The 25,024-nt window shown below is 42.8% G+C and overlaps 1 protein-coding gene across 40 annotated transcripts in view; it reads left to right on the plus strand.

The window, feature by feature from the left end:
* LOC110521584 (guanine nucleotide exchange factor DBS) overlaps positions 1-25,024 on the plus strand; it is a 70,339-nt gene that overhangs the window by 3,581 nt on the left and 41,734 nt on the right. For 11 of the 40 annotated variants that reach the window (XM_021599228.3, XM_090231602.1, XM_090231606.1 and 8 more), the window contains exons 2-14: positions 11,263-11,346; positions 14,737-14,851; positions 18,409-18,499; positions 18,960-19,079; positions 19,629-19,745; positions 19,832-19,981; positions 20,604-20,728; positions 20,893-21,007; positions 21,324-21,443; positions 21,631-21,822; positions 22,252-22,443; positions 22,555-22,741; positions 23,476-23,582. In XM_021599228.3, the coding sequence (XP_021454903.3) occupies positions 11,263-11,346; positions 14,737-14,851; positions 18,409-18,499; positions 18,960-19,079; positions 19,629-19,745; positions 19,832-19,981; positions 20,604-20,728; positions 20,893-21,007; positions 21,324-21,443; positions 21,631-21,822; positions 22,252-22,443; positions 22,555-22,741; positions 23,476-23,582 (1,715 nt within the window). Of the gene's footprint in view, positions 1-4,000; positions 4,370-5,229; positions 5,511-8,713; positions 9,347-11,262; positions 11,347-14,736; positions 14,852-18,408; positions 18,500-18,959; positions 19,080-19,628; positions 19,746-19,831; positions 19,982-20,603; positions 20,729-20,892; positions 21,008-21,323; positions 21,444-21,630; positions 21,823-22,251; positions 22,444-22,554; positions 22,742-23,475; positions 23,583-25,024 lie in introns of those variants that run through there. The other 29 variants (XM_021599232.3, XM_090231605.1, XM_090231613.1 and 26 more) reach the window with 6 other exon arrangements.

The following is a 25,024-nucleotide window of genomic DNA, read 5'->3' on the forward strand; positions in this document are numbered from 1 at the left end:
AACTTTATCTCCGTTTTTGGATTTTAGATGATGTGGAATCATAAAGGATTGATTGCAGGGATTCGATGTTCATTCATTGAGTGCATTTCATCTGTAGACATATCATAGACTGTTGGATTTTGTTTCACTCAGAGGTTGTCAACATATCTTAAGGTTAGGTAGGTGTTCCAGCCATAGATCTTCCTGGTATCATAACAGATCTGGTCTTGTTGCCCAGCCAGCCCAGTCTTGTTATGACGTAGGCTGTATTCACACTGCTTCCCATTTGTCCCTCATTTACGTGAAAGGGGCTCTTTGGAAAACGTTTGTCTTATTTCGCACAGCCCCCTTTGGGCATTGGCCAGTATTTGATTGGTGCTCACAGTAACACAATGGAACAATAGCCCATTGAGTCATAAATCTATTTTAAGAGTCTGGCCTAATTTCAAACTCTAATATGGACTTACTGCACCAGTTTTCAAGGGCTCAGGGTGGACCTCAGATCAGCAGGGTCAAGCTTCACAGCAGGCTTGGAAAAACAGAGGGCATGTAGGTAGAAGACAGAAGTCAGGTCAGGTAAGGCTAGGACAGACAGAGGGAGTACTGGGGATTACTACTCCCCATTCTCCTTCTGTGACCTTGACCTCTGTAACCCTTTCCTCTCTGAAGGTGGTTGGGAAGGTTTGCTCACCCCTGATAGGGCATTGTTTGTGAGAAGAATTACCTCTCAAGGCTACGGTGTAAATTCATGATCCATAGCACTGCAGATTATTATTATTATTTTTTTTTTACCAGATCCTTAATCTATCTCGCAAGGGGTTGCAGTATATTGTGTGCAGTCACAGCATACCTGTCACGGCAGATTTCCTCCGAAGAGGTGAAACAAGGATCGGACCAATACGCAGCGTGGTAGGTGTCCATGTTTTAATAGGGAAAACTGAACATGACCACAAATACAAAATAACAAAGTGAACTGGCAACGAAACAGTCCCGTGTGGCACACACAGGAAACAATCACCCACAAAATACCCAAAGAACATGGCTGCCTAAATATGGTTCCCAATCAGAGACAACGATAAGCACCTACCTCTAATTGAGAACCAATCTAGGCAACCATAGACTTACATAAACACCTAGAAAGGAAACAGCCCCATAAACATACAAAACCCCTAGACAAGTCGAAACACAAACAAATGTCACACCCTGACCTAACCAAAATAACAAGGAAAACAAAGAACACTAAGGTCAGGGTGTGACAATACCTGATCTTTGAGTCGATTTCCTATCCTCAGTGCTTCTCACGGTTGAGAGCTTTGATGCATGCTCTGCTCCTGCACTGATAACTGGGGCTCACTGCCACAATGTAATAGTGCAGATGTTCACAACAACTCTGAACTAGGGACGACATACTACTCATTTATATATATACAAATGTATAATTGAAATGGCACTGAAACAAGCTTTTTCCACATATTTTTTATGGTTAGGGTAGGGTTGTTCATCAACATGTTTATGTCAAATAAAATGTGAAATAAATGCTGTATATGCTATTTGGACTTGGTTGGTTATGTCCTTGCAATAACGAGAGAATAAAAAATTAATTGTGAGGATTAGCAGATGCATTCCAATATGTATCTTTCAAAAATAGGGTGACCTTGTGTTGACATGCAGATATATATGTGTGAGCCCCATTACAATAGCAGGAAGCAATAAAAGACACTGTGTGGGTGTCTGACTCAGTGTGTGTGATCCTGGACCTCATTACTACCAGCACGGTGCTGTTCAGAGCTCACATATACAATACTATTCATCACCCTCCCTATGTGTGTGCAGTGTGTGTGTATTTTCTAGAGGGAGGAGTGACTGACAGATGCCAGTGACACTAGGAGAACCTGGCCTTACTGCACTGGTCCTATGCAGTGTGGGCTCGAAGTATGTGGCTGCTCTGTCATTCGTTGATGACAGAGCAGGGTGGGGGTAAGGGCTGGGTAGGCTTCAGAACTGAAGAAGTGACGGTCCAGGGAGCATTTGAGAGGACGATAGAGCGGGCAGGGCGACAGGAAGAGTGATCTCCGGATCCAAACATGAGGAGTACGTTTTTTTATATGGGGGTGTCTTGTTCCTGTTTTCATGTTTTTAGAGCACATGTCCCAATGGCAAAGGCCAGCTTTCTGCTGACAGAGCCACATGGTGATGTCATATGATGGAATTTACTCCCTGCCTCTGACCTTAAGTAGAAAAACAAACAGTGCAAATACTCAGATATTCTCCTTGTACAGCAGGTGTTGCTGCTTTTCTAGTCTTTTATGTTGTTTCATTAGCATAGTGGTTTAGAATAGATAATGCCAGTACTGTGATTCAAGATCATATTGTTGAACTGAACATATACAGCTTTGCAAAAGTATTCACCCCCCTTGGCGTTTTTCCTATTTTGTTGCATTACAACCTGTAATTTAAATTGATTTTTATTTGGATTTCATGTAATGGACATACACAAAATAGTCAAAATTGGTGAAGTGAAATGAAAAAAATGACAGATTGAAGGAATGATGGATGGCACTAAATACAGGGAAATTCTTGAGGGAAATCTGTTTCAGTCTTCCAGAGATTTGAGACTGGGACAGAGGTTCACCTTCCAGCAGGACAATGACCCTAAGCATACTGCTAAAGCAACACTCAAGTGGTTTAAGGGGAAACATTTAAATGTCTTGGAATGGCCTAGTCAAAGCCCAGACCTCCATCCAATTGAGAATCTGTGGTATGACTTAAAGATTGCTGTACACCAGCGGCACCCATCCAACTTGAAGGAGCTGGAGCAGTTTTGCCTTGAAGAATGGGCATAAATCCAAGTGGCTCATTGTGCCAAGCTTATAGAGACATACCCCAGAGACTTGCAGCTGTAATTGCTGCAAAAGGTGGCTCTAAAGTATTGACTTTGGGGGGGATGAATAATTACGCACGCTCAAGTTATATATATTTTTTGTCTTCTTGTTTGTTTCACAATAAAAAAATATTTTGCATCTTACACACGGTGTTGTGTAAATAAAATGATACAAAACCCCCCAAAATCCTTTTTAATTCCAGGTTGTAAGGCAACAAAATACGAAAAACGCCAAGGGGGTGAACACTTTCGCAAAAGCCACTAGTTCTTCTCACATGACATAATCACTGTGAGTAAAACATCTGAACTGGTGATCTCCTGCACATCAACACCACTTAGGAACAGGAGTCTGTCTGTGGACACCCATTCTCTCTGCCTGGGAGACCAACTATCTGAGCATAGTCTGTGGAGACGTATCTCAAAGTCATCCATAAAGAAAGTAGGGACATTGCATCTTACATTTTTTACATATATATTTTATTACATTATATGGCAAATGTGGCAATATCAGATTATGTGCACTGTATGTTTGAGATCTTTTTGGACTGAGCTGTTTATTGTAGTAGATGTGTATGGGAGGTGCGTGCAGAGGTAAACACTAAAGCCAAATATAGGCCTATCACTGTCATTAAAGTCGTCCCTGAATAGACCTGTGTCCTAAGATTAGCTAGCGAGAGTGATCTATGTTTATCAGCCAGTGGAAAGGTAAGCTTAAGATACAGACCTGTGTATTATGCATTTTTAAAAGCAGGAAGGCCACTGGCTCCTATTCCATGTGGCAAACATCAAGACTATAGTATCACACATATTGGTCATCACTTTGACACTAAATGGACACATTATGACGTAATGGTTAAGTTCTTACAGCACACGGTGTGGTGAAGCCTGAAGACGCAGATTTGTGAATGAGTGTTAAAAGAATGTCAGACAGTAGGCTACAATAGCAGTTCTACAAACTTACACCAAGTGCCATGCCCACGGGTGTAACTTAGTATGATTGAGTATGACTGATAATGTTCTTGTGTGTTATTATTCTCATGAAGTACGTGCCCTTCGCCAATGAGAGTGTCTTGGGAGGGAGGGGTGAGAAAGGGCTTCTGAGACAAGGACAGTAAATGAGCTACAGCCAGGAGGAAAAGCAGTGCCTCTTGTGCTGTGTTCCTGACGCACATTGTCCACACAGTACTCCACAGCACAGAGGCTGAATGTTGGGCTGGGTGGGGGAGGAAAGGGAAGCCCCAGTGCCTCAGGGTATAGTTGAGGATATTGGTGTAAACCATGCCAGTCTCCTGTGCTCCACTGGTCACAAGACTTGAACTCAGACCTCTGGCGACAGAACACACACACATGCACCCACACACTCACAGACACACACATTGTAAGGAATCTGCTCCGTGGTGCTCTGTGCGGTTTTTCATAACCACAGCTGGAGCCCCCAGGGCAGGACTGTAGTGTTCAGCGGTCTGGTTCGGTCCAGACAGGAAGACCTCGCCATGGGCTCAGTTATGTGTAAGTGACAGGAATACCTACTTTAAACCTTAATTTACATGTTCTTTCACACTCATACAGGTCTGGTTTCCATGTCTCTTTTGCCTCCGAGTGGTGTGAAACAGATGTGATGTAAGCTAGTTGTGCTACTGGAGAAGCCTGCTCAGTAGAGAGCAGTAGGTTGGGGCTGGTGGTTGAGTGGAGTTGTGTTTCCATGTGACGTCTTGAGTAAGGAGCTCTGCGTGCTTACAGGCTTAAGGCGTTCAGCAATGTGACCTAACAGAGAGGCCGGTGATTACCCTGTGAACACCTTGTGGGAACCTGGTCACAAATAGAGCTGGGGAATTCAAAATGCCTGATCAATTCACAATGGAATGTATTATACAGTGTAGTTACCCGTTGCTTCTGTGCATACATGTTGTGCTTCACAGAGAAATACATGGTGCATTTCACTGTTACATTCTCCCCTGAGTGTGAAGTCACCTAAGCTTATATAGTTACATAAGAAGGGTTTTTGATTATCCTCTGTTGCATGTGCCCGGCATAGAGAGGGAAGAGACGTAGGCAGAGGTCAGAGGCAACCGCTCACTGGCTCCCGGGACTGAAGATAAATAATTGCAGTGGTAGAGGCTAGCAGGGGACTGGGTGTGTGCGTACTGTGTAGAGTATGTGTGTGTGTGTGAGATGTGCTGCGCTGAGAGACAGACTATCAGATGGAAGGCACTGTAAGAGAAGAGCGTCTAGGGGACTTGAAAAGCAGACCAGGGGTGATTCAGGAAGACTGAGCCTGGGAGGAGAGTGAAGCTCTGGTAGCCGCTCCGAGCTCTTTCTGTCCCTTTCTCCCTGGGCTGGAGTCTGGACTGACCTTGACTACACTAGGCACTGCGTAGGAAGGAACTACACAGGCTGGTGTGCAGGAAAGCAATCTCTTGAACACAAACGCACACACTCTCAGAGATGAGTAGTGCAGATATTTTGGCACTCTGCTGTGGTGGGATGATGGACGGCTCCCCGCGGTACCAGACCATCCCCTCGCGGTGTTCGGTATGTGGGAGGCACACGCGTGGCGCTTCCTCCATGGTGCGTATCTCTGCCGGGGAGATGGAGTCCTACCACCACTTTCTGGGGGTGTGTCAGAAGACTGAGTCAGCCACAGGGAGAAGTATGTCCTCCCTCTCTTCCCTCTCAACCTCCTTCTCAGCACCTCTCCTTCACTCCATCCCCTTGTCAGTTTTGTTTTTAAACTAGGCAAGTCGGTTAAGAACAAATTCTTATTTACAATGACTGCCTTGTGTTCAGGGGCAGAACAACAAATGTTTACCTTGTCAGCTCAGAGATTCGATTCAGCAACCTTTTGGTTACTGGTCCAACGCTCGAACCATTATGCTGCGCTTGTTGATTGATGTGATGCTGCTAAGGCCCTGCTACATGTACATGCTTTAGTGAGATTTCATTAGTCTGCCGCTGCTGCTATCTGAGGTATGCCATTCCTTCTAATATTAGACTGATGCCTTTATGAATAGGCATGGCAGTTCTCAACCTTCTCAGACATGCTTATCATATGCCAGGTTGCTTTCCTATCTGCATGTCAAATGGCTTGCATTGTCCTGGATAGAAAGCTCCACATCACAACAACCTTTTAAAGAACACTTGATTAGAACACATCTTATACCATGCATGCAGGCTTGCACAATTATTCATGTTTCTCTCTGTGGAGAAGTGTCAATGACAGCAGAAAAAAATGGCTCCATGTTTAAAAAGAATGACAATCTGAATCATGGTGTCTGTGGTTGGATAAAGATGTCCTGTCTGACTGTTTTAAATATGTGGGAAAAGACTAGCTGGCAAAGTTGAATGAAGTCACAAAATAGCCTACCCAGAAGCAGTTGATGGTCCCACAAATCTTCAATGCCTAGACATGCACCGTCTCTTATGTGTGATTATCCCTTGCAACTGAAGAAAATAGTCACCTATGGTATCCAGTTAGCTGTCAAGCCTATGTCCTTCAGGGCATCTGGTTCAAAATATGTGTGTCTGAAGATATAAATGCAATCAAATTGTTTGGGTACGTTCAAGTAAGGATATGTGTCACTTTTTGCTCTTCCTGGACTGTCTTCATTCAAAGGTGTTTCTGAGATAATGTTCTTTAGTCGGAACAAAGTGACACATTTTATTGGCAGAAAGCCGTTTCTGTATCTGTCCAAGCGCAATTCCAATAGGTTTTTGATTGTTAATAAGAGAATGGGGTATCCATCTTAATGTCCTGAGTGTAAGACGGAAACCATAATGACCATCGCATGGCCTTGACGTCTCTTCCTCAGAAATCCTTTCATCTCTCAGCACCATAATGACGTCCATTCATTCTGTTCCTAGAACAAGTTTCCACATGAATGTTGGCCAAAATTCATGGTCAAAATCCCAATTTGTTGCCCTATTTTTATCTAATCGGTTGGTTGGTATTCCCTCCACCTGAAGTCCAGATTATTACACATCTGGGGCTCGTCCTACTTCCAAAGACAGTTTTGGCTTAGCTGACATTTGCTATCCATCACTAGGGCAGGTTTGTTATTGGGAGATAAATGGACCGGTCTGACACATCCTTTTATTGTTTTCTTGCACGACCGCCCTTTTCCTGAGTGTCAATGGGAAACGTGCTCTTTTGGACGTATGTGGATTTACGAACAAATATCTACTATATTCAAACTTCCTCTCCAACAATATTGAAGGAGATCAGCATGGAGTGTTGGTCACATATTCTCATGTCCCTTTAGTTAAAGAAAAATTCCACCCAAAAACTATCTTTTGGTATTTGTTTCACTAGTCCATTGTTGACATAGTCCCTAAGTGTTTTGCTTGTCAGCACTTGAGTTTTCAAGATATGTAACTTTTAAAATACAGAAGTCATATGACGCAAAACGCAGCATCATGTGACGCAAAAGGCATCGTACAGGAATGATTTCTGTATTTTGAAAGTTACATCTCGTGAAAATGTGAGTGTTGTCAAGCAAAACATTTTGGGACTATGTCAACAATGGACAAAATACCAAAAGATCTGATTTGGGTGGAGGTTTCCTTTAAGACAGAAGCTTTTGTTCAGGAGAGGCTGTATCAACCACTATTAAATGACAAGGATGGACTACTTTCATACAATACTTTATGCATCTCATTTGATTGTGCTTCTGTGTTAAATGTCCATTTAGTTAAATGTGTTACTCCATATGCACACACCTGCATGTATGTGTTGGCGTGCACCTGTGTGTATCTGTGTGGGTGGGTGTCGTGTAGCAGGGATCAGACTGGAGGAGGAACGTCGTGGGCTGGTTGGCTGAGTGTCTTTACAGTCACATGTTGATGGGAGGGGAGCTCGAAAAACAGTGCTGTGGTCCGCTGGTCCCTGATGCTGAGGGGATGATTTGTGTTAGATAGTCCACTGCTTTAAGATGCTCATTAGGGAGGCTAATCCAGCCTATCAATTGTCCTCTCCTGGAGGACAGATTTTGTTATGAATTTCTCACCCTCGGGGCTCAATTTGTCAACTAAGGGGTTCATATCCTATGAGGATAGTGTGGAGAGAAAGTGTGTGTGGTGTTTATGCTATATGTGGTGGATATTGTAGGATATTGTGTTACATACAGAAAACTTGAGTGTATTTGTGACGTGTGTCTTCTGTTTGGAAAGAGAACAATGCAAAATGTATCAACACATTGATTTGCACTCCTTCTGAACAATTGGCTGTCTCCTTATTTTGTCTTCAATAATGGCCTCTTGTTATGTAACCCTGTAACAGTAGGCGTATTGTCTGTGTGTGAAATCCATGGTGGCTCAGGCAGGCAGGTCGACAGGGCAGACATAGCAGAGAGGGAGTCTAGCTAACTTCCCATCTACTCGTTCAGACACAGCTGATCTCCCTGCTGTAGACTGCTGCTGACCCGCCAAGTGATTAAACACAGAGCTAATTATCCCATAATACCAGATCTACTGGTAGAGTTTGTTGTGTTTGTTTACAAAATAAAGGGTAGAGTTTTAAGTCTAAACTCTGACATAGATTCAAAGTACCACATGGATTGAGATTATTTTAAATGACGTGTTTATGAAATTGTATAATACATTCAGGTCCATTAAAAGATTTAATCGGATTTACAACAGAATGGTTTTCATGTTGTCCTTTGTGTGAATATTGTAACACATTTCATGTGGCAAACTGGACAGCACATTTCAGTGAATCTCACTATTTTGGAATACAGTGTACAATAGGAAGGAAAGCTGCTTGTTTAACATACAATGCCTCAGTAGCTGCCACTGGTGTTTTGGGACATACTTCCTCTAGGACCATAAACACCCTTGTCTTCCCATGCAGCTGCTCTTAGAGAAGAGGGATGGATGGGGGGAGGGGGGAGAAGAGAGGAGATAGAGTCAGATCAGAAAGGGGTGCACAGTCAGCACGTGACTTTAATGAGAGGGATGCTGCTGAAGGGAGGAGAACACCAGAGCACAACACAGAACGCTCTGATTTGATCCTCTCTTTTTCTTTTTTTCTTTCTCAGAAGTCTAGTTAACATTTGGGGCTGCCCCCCACTTAAAGAGGCAGTAAGCAGTGTTTTCCTCCTCCCTGAGTCCTGATAGGTTGCTTGTGTGGCTGCTGTGCGCTGAGAGTCTTGTGAGAGAATAGAGTGGAGCTGTGAGACACAGATGGGTCTGGAAAAAATGCCCAAAGGAACAGATGCACTCCTTCCTTAGAAAAAAACTTTGCGAGCTGGGTATGTGTGTGTTCGGGTGTGTGTAAGTGGGGAGTGTGTGTGTGTGTGTGTGTGTCTTGGGTTACTTATTACGGAAGTCCGAAGAGGAGAAAGGGGATGAAAATGGTTGAAAAAATTGTTTTGCCAAACTACCGCTACTGGCTGTGTGATTTACCCCCGTCGCCTGGATTAGTGTGACTTTTCTCTCTCCTCACACCCAACTATAGTGGCACTACGATGAAGAGAACCAGACCTGTCATAGGTAAGGTATTTTCACTCCCCTTGCTCGCTGGCTGTCTCTCTGTCGGGAGTAATAGGGTGTTTACATGCCAAACAGAGACACACGTTTGTTGTCACTCATGTTGCTAGCCTTGGTCCTAGACTTGATTTCCATTTCAACAGTATACCAAGAGGCTGAGACATTCTTCAGCATTTCCTCTGAGGAGCTCAAGGGACTCTTGCCTGTCTGTCCGTAGTTAATGCTGAGGGACAAAATGCCTCAGTTGTTTTGCAGTTTTCTGTGGGGGAGATGCCAGTGTGCTTCAGGCTTTTTTTCTGGTGGGGGCCAACTGTGTGAAAATTAGATTGTTGCGTGATAAAAGTTATGTAGGCTACAAATATATAACATCTGTTGTAATTGCTTTGTGTCATTTATCCAGTCCTCTACTCATTATTTCACAAGAGCTGCAATGTTGTTAATTAGTAGGCTACGCAATGATGCTTTCTTGGAGCTTTACTGAGCCTTCTAGAACCTTGTACCTGATCATATAACTCACCATAGCTAATGATTCAAAGGAAACCTGCTTGCCCTCCATATAGTTTGAGGTAACTAACGTTAAACATTTATTAACTTTCCAGGCAGAGAAAATGGTGCATACAGTACAACTCTCAAATGGGAATCATACAAGTTTGAGGTTGTTATATTGTTGTCCGTCAAGTTCATATCTGACAATATTGCATTGCACTTTGACCCTTATGCAAGCAACAATCTTGACTATCTCATTAATGGCATGTCACAATAATAAATTCATTCAGTTTACCACACAGCTTGGATTAGGGGAAAATACAGTATGTACTGTAAGTCCTCATATCCAGTAGATGTGTTCCTGTAGCTGAGAGTGAATGTGTGTGTTTCTGCTCATTGGAGCAAATGGAGAAGGCTGTAGGCTCCCTTGCAAAAGGTGAGGTGAACACTGGGATGAGGTGGGTGGAGCGCAGAGGATGGCGCCCTTCTGTGTTGCCATGGCATTATTTCATGGTGTCTCCACATGTTGCTGGCACAACCTGCCACAGAATCAACTCTGTGTGGACAACACACCCACCAGACTAACAATACAGCAGATATGACTGACTAGGGCCTGGAGTTTATCCTGACCATGTGATCTGACTATAGGGAAACATCTGGAGGACCAGGACTGGATAAAGTGCAGTCTGTGTTAATACACTCCTTTATACCATGGCCAGACAGAGGGTGTTTTGTTCACAGTGAAAAGCTAGCTGCAGTGTGCTTCAGGCCAGGGTGACCCCAAACCATTAAGGCAGACTGATGGAGCTTCATCAACCATCCTTCCCCTCCTCCCCGCCAAGTATCCAGAATAGCTACTAAGTCTTACAGGAACAACACAATGAAAGAATGATCTGTGTGAAAGGGGGCAACAGTCGCTACTGCAGCTTGTAATGGAAATCTAACAAAGGCACACAAAGCTCATCTGCATTCACAGCTAAAGGTCTTGACTGCGAGGGGCAGCGTTACACATGGAGACCACTGTTGGAGAGAGAACAGACACTGTGGAAAGGTCCAGCGCCCAGCCTTGCCCTCATATTCCACAGAACATACTGAGCTGACTTGTCCGACATGTAGATCACAGGAGGTTGGTGGCAGCTTAATTTGGGAGGGAGGGCTTGTGGTAACGGCTGGAGTGGAATAGGTGGAATGGCATCAAATACATCAAACTCATGGTTTCCAGAAGTTTGATGCCATTCCATCTACTCCATTCCAGCCATTATTACGCACCGTCATCCCCTAAGCAGCCTCCGCTGATGATGATTGGGCCAGGGTATGGCCTCGGGGGCTTGATTAGTTGGGACATGTTGTACGCTAGTGTTTTAATAATACGTCTCTTTCTCCTATGATATTGTGATTGCTGACTGGAGGCATTCTCCTGTTTCCTTCCCCAGATGAGATCATGCAGCAGGAGATCAGGCCCTTGCTGGCTGTCGACATCATAGAGCAGCTGCACCGGCAGTTTGCCCTGCTCTCAGGTATGTATCTAGGGGCTCTGTCTCCTCTCCTTAATCCTGCTTCTCTCACACACAGACAGGCAAATATTGTAGTTCCTCTCCCTTTATGAAGGAGGAAAGATGGATGTCCGAAGGATGGAAATGACTATTATTATCCTCACTTAGAGAGATGTGATCGCTTCTATAGTACTACACATTGCAATGTTTCATGATTCAGTTGGATCGCGGACAGAAAAAGGAAATGGGTCATATCCTTTCGAGTCACATTATCAGTTAAAAGGCCATTTCCGGTGTTGACCTTAAATCATGATTGAGTTGTGAGCAGACTTGAACCTTTTTAATACAGTTGATCGATTGGAGTGCCTCTTAATGACTTCCTGTCCCAGAGTGGACAGAGGTCATAGGAGGTTGGTGGCACCCGAATTGGTGAGAACGGGCTTGTGGTAATGACTGGAATGGAATCGGTGGAATGTTATCAAATAGATCAAACACATGGTTTCCAGGTGTTTGATCCCATACCATTTGCTCTGTTCCGGCCATTATTATGAGCTATTCTCGCCTCAGCGGCCTCCTGTTTGGTCTGCTCCATGACAATAACAGCATTACGACATTACACCGTGAACCATTTCCTCTGACTATATTCACAAGCTTTGTTCAGTGCCTGAAATGGCCACTTTTTGGGATCCGGAAGTAGTGAATGTGTACATACATACAGTTGAAGTGGGAAGTTTACATACACTTAGGTTGGAGTCATTAAAACTCGTTTTCAACCACTCCACAAATTTCTTGTTAACAAACTATAGTTTTGGCAAGTCGGTCAGGACATATACTTTGTGCATGACACAAGTACATTTTCCAACAATTGTTTACAGACAGATTATTTCACTTATAATTCACTGCATCACAATTCCAGTGGGTCAGAAGTGTACATACACTAAGTTGACTGTGCCTTTAAACAGCTTGGAAAATTCCAGAAAATTATGTCATGGCTTTAGAAGCTTCTGATAGGCTAATTGACATAATTTGAGTCATAATTTGTACCTGGGATGTATTTCAAGGCCTACCTTCAATCTCAGTTTGCTTGATATCATGGGAAAATCACAATAAATCAGCCAAGACCTCAGAAAAAAAATTGTAGACCTCGACAAGTCTGGTTCATCCTTGGGAGCAATTTCCAAACGCCTGAAGGTACCATGTTCCTCTGTACAAACAATAGTACGCAAGTATAAACACCATGGGACCACAAAGCTGTCAAACTGCTCAGGAAGGAGACGTGTTCTGTCTCCTAGAGATGAACGTACTTTGGTGTGAAAAGTGCAAATCAATCCCAGAACAACAGCAAAGGAAAAGGTGTGTGCGAGCAAGGAGGTTTACAAATCCAATTCAGTTACACCAGCTCTGTCAGGAGGAATGGGCCAGAATTCACCCAACTTATTGTGGGAAGCTTGTGGAAGGCTCCCGAAATGTTTGACCCAAGTTATTTTAAAGGCAATGCTACCAAATACTAATTGAGTGTATGTAAACTTCTGACCCACTGGGAATGTGGTGAAAGAATTAAAAGCTGAAATAAATCATTCTCTCTGCTATTATTTTTTACATTTCACATTCTTAAAATAAAGTGGTGATCCTAACTGCCCTAAAACAGGGAATTTTTACTAGGATTAAATGTCAGGAATTGTGACAAACTGAGTTTAAATGTAAATGTGTATAGACTTCCGACTTCAACTGTACATACAGTACTGTATAGTCTTATTAACACGTAGGTGAGAACATTGAGTCCCCTATATCATATCTGTGTGCTCACAGATCAACCCAGAAGACTCTCTCAAACATTTTCCATCTCTGCGTTATTTCCCTCATAACCTTCTTGGAGCACAAATAAATGAGTCTTCATCTTCTGGCATATCCATATTTTAGTTACTGGAGACATAGAAGTGGCAGAGGTGTAGGGCCTAAGCTGGGACAATAACAGAGGGAGTTGTGGGTAGTTATTGGGCGGGACGTCCACACCTAAGCCTCTGCCTGGGATTGTTTCCATTCCTTCCCACCCATGTCAAACCACCAGGGGTCGGCCTGCTGCACTTCTGCCAAGCTTATGCCTCAGTCTAAAAACCCTGGCTCAGAAAAGCTAGCTTTCAAACTTATGTCATTTTACTGTGGAAAAAACACAAGAATGTTTTATGACCTACACCGCAAGCTGTTTTTTAAAAATTCTCAGTGGGTCTCTCAATGGGTTTTCCTCCAATATTACTTTCAGGCAGTACTTATACCTGAAGAGGTGGTGCTAAGTGGAGTTTTCCAGACAGCGCTGTATTTTCTAACTCTGATTATTATCTGATGTAGTGTTGTTGTCAGTGAGAGAAGTAGACAACGAGCCCTGACATGTGTAAGGATCTCCTGTGGCGGCAGGTATGGATTCTTCTGCCATCAGCAGGTGATTGGATGTGTCTGGTTGGGAGGACTGATAGGTGAGATGTCACCCTGTGGGATGGATGGCAGGCGAGATGGCACAGGAAATGAACAAAATGCTGCTTTTAGCACAACGACAGTGACAGCGTTGGAGTTTGGGAGGAGGGTGTTATGCTTGTCTGTGTGATTGGTACATTTTTTAGAACCGACTGAGAGAAGGGAGAGGAGGAGAAGTTAATCAATGCGAGTTGAAAGTAAAGAGCTACCGTTACCTGACCAATAATATCAAAGGCAATGTTTCTTGACGTGCTCCACAGGAATGAGAGTAATGTGTCCAGATAAAGTGAGTGCCCAGACACAAGCCTTAAGTAGAAAATCAGACTGCCTCGGGCAAATAAAAGCCTTGCACAAAGATACCATTTACAGCAGTTCCCCTCTGTCATCCTAAACGGAACTGTTTTGACGTTGAGAAGAATTCAACCTAGATAATAAGGCCAAACCCTAGTCCCCGATCTCCACCCATGAATGTAAGCACTGGGGGCATGATGTTGAGTGAGGTGGAACACTTTAGATAAATGGTGGCCTTGCTGCTCCACTATGCTTTCTCATAGTGGTACACTTTGACTGATCAATCTCTCATTGTAGAGATATAGGATCATGCATTATAATATGGCTGCTTCATTTGTTTCAGGATTTAATAAGAAACTTTTCTTTCTGTTAGATCAAGGTATTCACTTATCAAACTTGTTAAGTTTCATGTTTCAAATAATTAAATAATGACTTAATTGTCAAAAAATTATCAAATTATATCAAACATTGGCAAACAATGCTGACATTTTTTAACCCAATGTTTCCACCTTGTGGTTAATTAGTGTAAATATAACTTTTCTAGGACTGCGTCCAATTAATGTTTATTTGCCTGTCAATGTCTGGTGTGAACGAATGAACGTAACAAAATGGACACATTTATAACAACCAATTGTTTTACCCCTCTGTGTGCAGGAGGAAGAGGGAAAGATGGTGCCCCAATCATCACCTTCCCGGAGTACTCAGGCTTCGGCGACCTCGTAGCGGAGGACTTCCAGAATGTTGTAACATATCTGACCAGTATCCCCAGGTATAGTAGGAGCAATGCATTTAAAGCTTTCTTTCCAACCATGCATATTCACCCATGGCTATGCAGTTCAGATCAAAGTAGCACTTTTGGTGCACTTTATTTTCCCACAGTGGAGAACAGAGGCTTAGTGCTTAATTTGTAAATTGGGAGGTGCCAGAACTAAAAGTGAGCCCGAGAGCGGGGTGATCTGGGGCCTCTGAAGGACCAGAACGCATAAAAAAATATAAGAATGAAGTAATGCATGCATTATCATAGCTTTTGCAAATTGGTATAGAGCAGTTGAATAGACGGGCTTGCTTAAGTTGCACACATTGGGCAAATATTTTGTAGCCTAGGGTCAGGGAAAAAATGTGACCTTTTTATAAATGTATTTCATGCAATTTTTCAACATTTTAGATGACTGCAGACTTTAGACAAATATTTTTTAACACCTCACAAATTATCAAAATGACAGGCTACTTTAACACTGACAAACTGAGAATCTGAGATCAATTAAAACGACCCTGTCTCGAATCCATCAATAGCCAAGTCCTAGGTGTTTGGAGACACACATATTGTACAATTAGAGGAGGAAATTATCTTATTAGTCTTAAAAAGGCTTTCCAGTTTCACTGACTGACCCAATGATGCAGAGCTCACTCACCAGCCATGGCCGATGTGCTCCTGCCAAAAGCCTATCTCTCTTGTTTGACTTTGTAAAACAATGCTGTTTGCTCAACAGGGCTATTTGGAAGTTGATAACTTGGTAGCCTACAGACAGATTAGACGTCTCTTTACAGCAGGATCCATTTGCTTTACAACCTGTGTTTTACCCGTTGGTCGAAGTAGGCCTATTATAAATATTTGCTTAAGGCCTGTTTTGATTGCACTGACCGATTTCCCGCGCCTTCCCGACTGTAGGCTATGCCCAGTGATTGAGCTACACAATCCACAGCTAGGCATTTTTTATTTATTTTTACATAAACTATTGATCCTCTGTTGCTAAATTATAGGCCTACTCCTGGTCTAGCATTCTGATGTACTTGATGTATTTATGATCAGACAGGAGTAGTTCTATAACTTTGGCAAATGTAGCCTAGAATTTCAATTCATCAGGGAGGCTGCAGCATCTCGAGTTCCCTTCGGCGGCTATGATTCAATAAGGAAAGAAATGAGGAAGTGCAACGCGGAAGAGATGAGTTGGAAGGATCATGTCTATCAGAGCAGAGAGAGATTATAGGAAGTGAATCTCATTCTAGATCTGTGAGCGATACAGGCTTGCTTCTGGTCTATATAGGCGTTGGTCGACATAGGCTACAATGTTGCGCAAACCATAAACCCGGGCTGGCACAACACAAATCCATTTTTAGAATATCAGGCATGATTTCACATTACGATTTTTAATGGGCAGGATAATTACAGAGGAGTCAACCTGAACTAACTCTGATTGCTCTGATTGCTTTTATTACATTGCAAATAGTGGGGGAAAAAGTATGCCAAGAGAGGTACCGGATCCTGGCAAATGGGTTCTGGAACAAAACTGAGAGGTGCCAGATCCTGTTCCGGGGATCTGGCACTGAATTCTACTATATATTTGGTAATAGCAGGTTAAAGAGTGATGCTTCTAAAGAGTGTGGCTTGAAGAAAGATATTGGGTACACCACATCATTGCAACGTGGATAATTGGGTACAATTTGGTTGAGACGTTGATCAGCGAGATTAAAACCTGTCACCCACTCAAAAAGACAGCCCTAAATGAGTTGAATTTCCAATTTGTGATCATTGTGCTTTCAACCATTTGGAATGGAAAAACAATGTCAAATTTTTGGTTTAGTTGTCACCCAAATGTCTATCGATGTGCTTTCAACCATTTAAAAGAAAATCTAATGTGAATACAATATCAGATATTTTGTTTATTTATACAACAGATGAATACTGAGCTTCATCTAAAAGCAGAACCAAATGACCTGGATGCATTTGAAATGACATTAAAAGTACAGGTGGTGAATGCCGTTTGACATTCTGTGCAGATTATTACAGCAGTGATGATCTCCACAGATCGGCGATGACCTATGCATGCTGTCTTGAACATGCATGCTCTGCATGATTACATAATAACACATTTATAGTTAAAGAAACCTCAATGTGGCCATGGATGTATTACTTATTTTAAGGTTGAATGTTGCATTAGTTTGTAAGATAATATTGAATTAGTGGCACAGATGGAACTATCCAAGCAGAAGATGCATCTCCTTCAAATGTTAGTATTTGGTTGCGTTGACAACCAAACATAACTCAATGTCACAAAATATAATTACATTTGAAATCAAACGTTGCTTGAAACCCTTGGCCTATTGTAATTTATTTTCTTTTTTTTGAATTCTGGGTTGAATTGAAACAATTGCTGTTGATGACTGCAAATGTTACCGTATATAGTCCTGAATAGCATCAATGATGATATTTGAGTGAAAGTACAGTCACTTTTCATTTGCTATGTTAAACGTACCCTTTGGAATGACTTCAATAGCAACAGTGAATCTATTTCGTTTTCAAGTGGAGATCTCTCAACAATCACTCTCATGATCTAATATTGGCAATAGTCAGTGACAAATATCATAGCTAAGCAGGGCTGGCCTTGGTTAAAACCCTGGATGGGGGACCAATGGATAGCTGTATATAGATCAATTCTCCAGTAGGAGGGGATGCCCAGCCTGTCGTTTTTTTCTGATAGTGGATATAACGTTGAAGATCTTAGGTCTTAAAGGTACAAATTCAACATATTTTATTCAAGGTTTGTCTATGTTTAAATTTGATTATGACAAAAAGATGACATAATCCTGTGGTTGACATTTCACCTTCAAAACAACACTTTTTTCAAATTCAATTATTTCCCACGGAGTTTCCATGTCACAATACATTGACAAATTACATTAAAACAATGTTGATCCAACTAGTTTGTGCCCAGTAGGAAATGCCACTTCATCCCCTCTGTATGGGATGTGGTTCCGGCTAACTCCCATCCAACCGCAAATCCAAAGGTACTTCCCAAGACACATTTCTTGAGGTGTAGCATTTTCAATTCGTTTTCAATTTTTTCCACATCCTGAGAAATGTGTCTTGTGAAAAAACTGGGATGTCATTTTTCTCTCATGGTACATCGTGAGGACCATTAATCTTGTCTCATGTCAGCTGCTCGCAGCCAGGAAAATACACAAAAGTTGCTCAATTGAGTAGGAATTATATTAGGCCAGATAACACATTAAGATGTTAGACATGAGCAACTTTATTCACCTTTTTGTCAGAGTAACACATTGAGAATGTTAATGGCCCTCACTTAAACACCTCTTCCCTGTAAAAGACCCCAAACATTACACAAGTTTACACAGCTCTTCTAACACTGTTAACTATAATGGCCTGGTTCTAAAAGTGCTGAAGTGATTTTGTGTCAACTCTGTTTAAACTGTACAGAGACAGAGCACAAGAGTGTAGTGTAGTGCCCTCTTGGATATGTCTTGTGACTGCATGCTTGGATAGCTTCACCTACCGCATGCGTTTATTCCCATCTTTCCTTTGTCAAGTTTGGACGTGGCCAGCATCGGTTTCGTTATAATCATCGACCGCAGGCGGGACAAATGGAGCTCAGTGAAGGCCTCGCTGACGCGGATAGCGGTATGACGATGTCCATCTTTCACTTCAGACAGGGCTTTTATCTCTTGCCTGGTTATCCAGTCTGTTTGTGCTTTAACTCCTCACTGTCTTTGACTTCAATAGAGGAGTTGGCCACACCACAGACAGAATGGGACCAAGCATTTTTATCTCAGCATCATGTAACATTGTAAAATATAATTGCTACCAATGCTCCTATATCAGGAAGTATTGTATGAATAATTTTTGGGGGAGTATAATCTACTGCAAATTCTTGAGATTATGTTAAATTGAAAGTAAGCGCAGAGCAAAGCTCCCTCACACAAGGCTAACTCCACACAAGGCTAACTCCACACAAGGCAAACTCCACACAAGGCAAACTCCACACAAGGCTAACTCCACACAAGGCTAACTCCACACAAGGCTAACTCCACACAAGGCTATGAGATGGTATGAAGCTGTGTTTTGTACCTGTGTCCACTAGGGGGCATTTCCAGGGAACCTCCAGCTGGTGTTGGTGCTAAGGCCCTCCCGCTTCTTCCAGAGGGCCATCGCTGACATTGGCATGAAGCTGCACCGGGATGACTTTAAAATGAAGGTACCGGTAAGAATGTTTCGCTACCACTCACCCTGTCCAACTCGTAGATCATCTTAGAAACATTTCCTCTGTGTCTGGGTGTGAGATAGTGATTGACCTAATGTCATGTGGAGTGTTGCTTCGGAGTGTGATGTTCACCTGTAAACTAACTGTTAGAACAATGACTATGTACTCACTGCATGTTTTCCTTGTTTATAGAAAGCTGTAGAATGTGACAACATACACCTGTATATCCCTTCATACATTTTTTTGGTGAAGGCCAATTCTCCTGCATTATCCCCAGACGCCTACAGTATACTGTAACTGTAAAATATAAAAGTTGCAACTCCTCCTCAGACTCCTCATCACCTTGCGTGTGTGTGTCATCCTTACTGGTGAGGAAGTGGAAATAGAGAAATGGAGGAAACCAAAAAAACACAGAAGCCTATATTAACTTTATGCCGTGACAATTATTGTCTAACCCTAAAATCAGATGAGAAAACCGAGACTGGTAATGCAGAAGATGCCCTGACATCTATAACACACAGCAATGTATGTGAATTTGTTTCCCTACAGATTGTGATGCTCAACTCCCTATCTGACTTATATGGCTACGTGGATAAGGGCCAGCTAACGTGTGAGCTTGGTGGGAACCTGGACTACTGTCACAGCCAGTGGATCCACCGCCGGACAGTGAGTTACCATGACATTGGCCTTACACCAGTTATTTTCTGGACTCACTGGAAACAATACAAGTGTGTTATGTTTTTTGTTGTCAGGCCATTGAGAACTTTGCTGTGACGGTGAAGACCACGGCTCAAATGCTGCAGAAGTTCGGTACAGACCTGGCAGAGACGGAGCTGCCCAATGATGTGCAGTGCACCAAAGACCTACTCACTACTCACACTGAGAAGCACGACAAACTCAAGGTGGGGCTCTGCTTCAGCGTCAACATAATACTACTGAACCTGGCTTCCTACAATGATTTACTTGTACTCATGGCTAACATCCTCAACACCTGAAGATTGTGTTGATATTTGTTAGTTTACTATTAGTTACATTCACATACAGTAGTGTGATCCAATACACAGGGGAATGGGTTCTATCATAGCCTGTGGCATTGTAGTTTAACCATAAGCATCAATGGCCTAGATAATAATCAGAGTTTTCTATTCCCAAACCAGCAATACCATTATAAATCGGGTGGTTCAAGCCCTGAATGCTGATTGGCTGAAAGCCGTGGTATATCAGACCGTATACCATGTATTTTTACTGTTCTAATTATGTTGGTAACCAGTTTATAATAGCAATAAGGCCAGAGGAGGTGTGGTATATGGCCAATATACCATGGCTAAGGGCTGTTCTTAAGCATGACGCAACGCGGAGTGCCTAGATACAGCCCTTAGCCGTGGTATATAGGGCATATACCATAAACCCCTGAGGTGCCTAATTGCTATTATAAACTGGTTACCAACCTTTCAGCCAATCAGCATTCAGGGTTTGAACCACCCGGTTTATAATGGTATTTAATGAATTCTTTCATTTTGACAGGATGAACTGAAATTAGCGATGAAACAGGGAACCACTCTACTGGGCTGTATCAAAGAGCAGGCTGCCAAGTCTGAGAACCACCAGCTAAACCCAGACGAGATGGAGAACCACATCACTGTGGAAAGGTTGGTTACTGGGACCTACTGGAGATGGAAGCTCCCAATTAAATCATTTGTATGTGTTCGGTTCACAAATGATTTAACTTATTATTTAATTTCTCACTAAGAGTATATTCCAGAGGTGGATAAAGATGCTGCAAATGATGTTATATGTCCATGTTGTATTTCAGGTTGTTGGCCCAGCTAGATGAGACAGAAAACGCTTTTGAACAGTTCTGGTCTAAACATCACCTCAAACTGGAGCAGTGCCTACAGTTCCGCCATTTTGAGCATGACTTCCGAGAGGTACGTATGTTTCTGTGACAGAGTCGCTGACTGCTGTAGTCAGCAGATTTAGCTTAATCATGTTAACAAAGAAAGCTGAACAGGACACAGCCTGGCTATTTGTGTTCCCCCAGAGACAGCTATTAGAAGTAGCCGTTACAATGTAACACCTTGTCCAAAATTAGTTGCTCACCCGTCAATTTCTCAGTTTAATTACACTTTTTTTATGTTTGCAACCTCACACTTACAGTATATAGCGCTTCCTCTCAAGCATATGTGCTTGGAAATACTGTACATAAGTCCTTAACCTCCTGCTCTCTCTGTGTCCCCTCCACAGGTGAAAGTGTCATTGGACAGTCTGATGGCGACTCTGACAGCCCTGTCAGACATTGGGGACTGTGTCACCCTGGTAGAGATGTTACTGAAGGACCTCAATACCTTAGAGGAGAAGGCTCAGGTCAACCAAGTCACATAACAAATATTATATGAGATGTAACATCTACACCTTACAAGACAATACAAAGCACAATGTATCCACTATGTGTTAATCAGCACGTGATCATCAGCCTTGGATTGTATTGAATGTAAACCTAACACGAATGTGGTCATGTGAGATGAATGGCTCTCTGTCTGATGCATATTAGGAGTCATTAGAGAAGGCCCAGCTCCACGCCCTACACGGGGACCAGCTGATTCAGAGCAACCACTATTCTGTGGACTCCATACGGCCCAAGTGTGTGGAGCTCCGACGCATCTGTGATGACTTCACCAACGAGGTCCAAAAGAAGTACGACGTCCTCTCCAAATCACGCCAAATACACAAAGGCATAGACAAGGTGGGGTGGATAACATAAGAGGCTCCTCATCTCTATATTGCTGTCAGAAAAGGCAATGTCCTCAGGGAGAGATTGTTTGCATGATTATACACGTCATTTACACATGCTCTCATGAATTCAAATAACTTTCACAAAGTTTCCCTCTTCCATCAAGGTTAGTGGTACTTCCACTTTTTCAGCAAAGCAATAAAATTGTTTTTTTCATATTATCTGTCTCAAAAAACGCTTGTTCAGTATATTGTCCCATACAATAATCAGTACCTTCTTTTTTAGTTCCTAAACAACTATACATGCCATCCATGTATAACATTAGTAGTTAAAAATATACATTAGTGCCATGCAAATGAGCCTAGATATACTACTGATATGGAGCCTAGACAGTAGCTACTGTAGTTGTTCATTCATCCATGTGTTCTCGGGTGGTTGTAGGTAAACCAGTGGTGTGAGTCGGGGGTGTACCTGCTGGCCTCTCAGGCTGTGGACAAGTGCCAGTCCCAGGAAGGGGCTGAGGCAGCCCTGCAGGACATTGAGAAGTTCCTGGAGACGGCCAAGGAGAACCAACTAAGTGACCTCAAGAACATCCACAACCAGTATGAGCTAGTCCTCAACGTTGAAGTCAAGGTGTGTGCAGTGCTCCCTTAATTCACTCATGGAATCCTAATTCCTGGAGTTGTCAGCCTACAGAAGAACAATGGTCCTATTTGTTGATCCCTGATCTGTGCTTTCCATCAGGCTAATGTACAAAAGGCTCTAAAGAGGCTGGACGATGTACAGGAGATGTTTGAGAAGAGACAGGTTAGTCTGAAGAAGCTGTCAGCCAAACAGACCCGGCCCGTCCAGCCTGTGGCCCCCCGACCTGAGTCCTCTCCCAAACGGCCTGTGCCCCACAAAACACCCAGGGCCACCTGCCCTGCCCCTGGTAAGTTTCCCCCATAGAGATAGTTAAAGGACTCAACTTAGATATAACCCCTTTTAGCATTGGCATTGCCATTGAGAGCATCCACCATTTTAAAGTAGTCAACTGGGTGGGGATTCCTATGGATTGACAGCAATCAGCCAATGATCAGAGCATTGTCTTCTTCAAATTGAGTGCTATGGCTTGTAAATTAATTTAAGCTATATCACTGCCATATAGTGGCCACAGTGAATTAATGACACAAGATTTGTGGCGGTTAATCACCAATATTAGCTTTACACTTTTTTCAAACACAAAATAAGAAGAAAACAGACTACTTTAAAATGGAGATAGCCTCAATGGCGCTGCCCATGCTGTCACAGATTCCATAATGGCACAGATAAAAAGTTGAAACCTCTTTCCATCGTTATGGTCTCCCCCCCACATGACCTAACCTCAAACTTTACCTGCCCGTAATGAAAGATCATTGTAGAGCCTATTCATTGCTATTGAAACTGAAACATAGTCTGTACTTTACTTTCCAGGAAGCACAGTCATTTTCTAGTTTAATTCAAAGTATGTATTTAAAACCTTACTTCTTGAGGCTTTTAAAGGAAGTATATTGTATTCACTGTGGTACTCGACCTACTAGGAGGAGGACATAGCTTTGGGCCAGTCTCTATGCCTTCATGTCAAACATTCCCCTTAATTAAAAAAATGTCTTCCTTTTCCCATCCCTGTTCTATAACCATTTCTAGCCCTTAGTCGGAGGATCTCAGAGAACTCTAGTGCCACAAAGCAGCCCACGGAAGCTGAGCTTGCAAAAAGGAAAAATGTAAGCCGCAAAGTCAAAGGGAGCCTCAAGGTAAGACCTGTGGACATCCTCTAGACAATTGAACCTGAAATGGTTCAACCTCATTCACAACAACAACAACAACCATCTGTTGTTGTTTTTTTGGCTAGCCACTGGTCCATTTGTATGACAGTGTCCTGCCAATTCTTCTTGTATAATTCATCAGAACATAACTCTTGGTCAATGGGAGTCTGGGAGAAGAAGTCATGGGAGTGTCCTATATCAGACATCTTCTGTTTCCTGCCTTTCCCAAGGGAACCCTGCGGGGATGAGAAACCCTAGTTTCAAATCAATTGCGCACCTTTTGCCCTGACCACATCACGTTTGTTTGATAAATAGGAATAATGTGCCATTCTAAATCAAATCACATTTAATTGGTCACATACACATGGTTAGCAGATGTTATTACGAGTGTAGCGAAATGCTTATTCTTCTAGATCCGACAGTGCAGCAGTATCTAACAGGTAATATCTAACCATTTCCACAACAAAACCTAATGTCTAACAAATTCCACAACAAAACCTAATACACACAATCTGGTAAAGGATGCTATGAGAGAATATATATGGATGAGCAGTGACAGATCGGCTAAGACGCAGTAGATAGTAAAGAATAGATAGTGAAGGACACAGTAGAGAGTATATACACATGAGATGAGTAATGTGAGATATATAAACATTTTTAAAGTAGCATTATTAAAGTGACTAGTGTTCCATTTATTAAAGTGGCCAATGATATCAAGTCTGTAGGTAGGCAGGTAATTTGCCCCCGGTAATACATTATGCAGACCGCACCACCCTCTGCAGAGCCTTGCGGTTGTTGGCGGTGCAGTTGCCGTACCAGGCGGTGATACAGCACAAAAGGATGCTCTCAATTATACACCTGTAAAAGTTAGTGAGGGTTTTCGGTGACAAGCCACATTTCTTTAGCCTCCTGAGGTTGAAGAGGTGCTGTTGCGCCTTCTTCACCACGCTGTTTGTGTGCGTGGACCATTTCAGTTTGTCGGTGGAACTGAAACTTTCCACCTTCTCCACTGCTGTCCCATCGGTGTGGATAGGGGGGTGCTTCCTCTGCTGTTTCCTGAAGTCCACGATCATCTCTTGATGATGACATTCAGTGAGAGGTTATTTCCCTGACACCACACTCCACTGCCCTCACCTCCTTCTTGTAGGCTGTCTCGTCGTTGTTGGTAATCAAGCCTACCACTGTTGTGTCTTCTATAAACTTGATGATTGAGCTGGAGGCGTGCATTGCCACACAGTCATGGGTGAACAGGGAGTACAGGAGAGGGCTGGGAACGCACCCTTGTGGGGCCCCAGTGTTTAAGAACAGTAGTTGTTGTTTCCTATCTTCACAACCTGGGGGCGGCCTGTCAGGAAGTTCAGGACCCAGTTGCACAGGGCGGGGTCGAGACCCAGGGTCTCAAGCTTAATGATGAGTTTGGAGGGTACTAT

This window comes from Oncorhynchus mykiss, chromosome 4 (genome assembly GCF_057628025.1).
Source record: "Oncorhynchus mykiss isolate SJ-2025 chromosome 4, ASM5762802v1, whole genome shotgun sequence".
Lineage (NCBI taxonomy): Eukaryota > Metazoa > Chordata > Actinopteri > Salmoniformes > Salmonidae > Oncorhynchus > Oncorhynchus mykiss.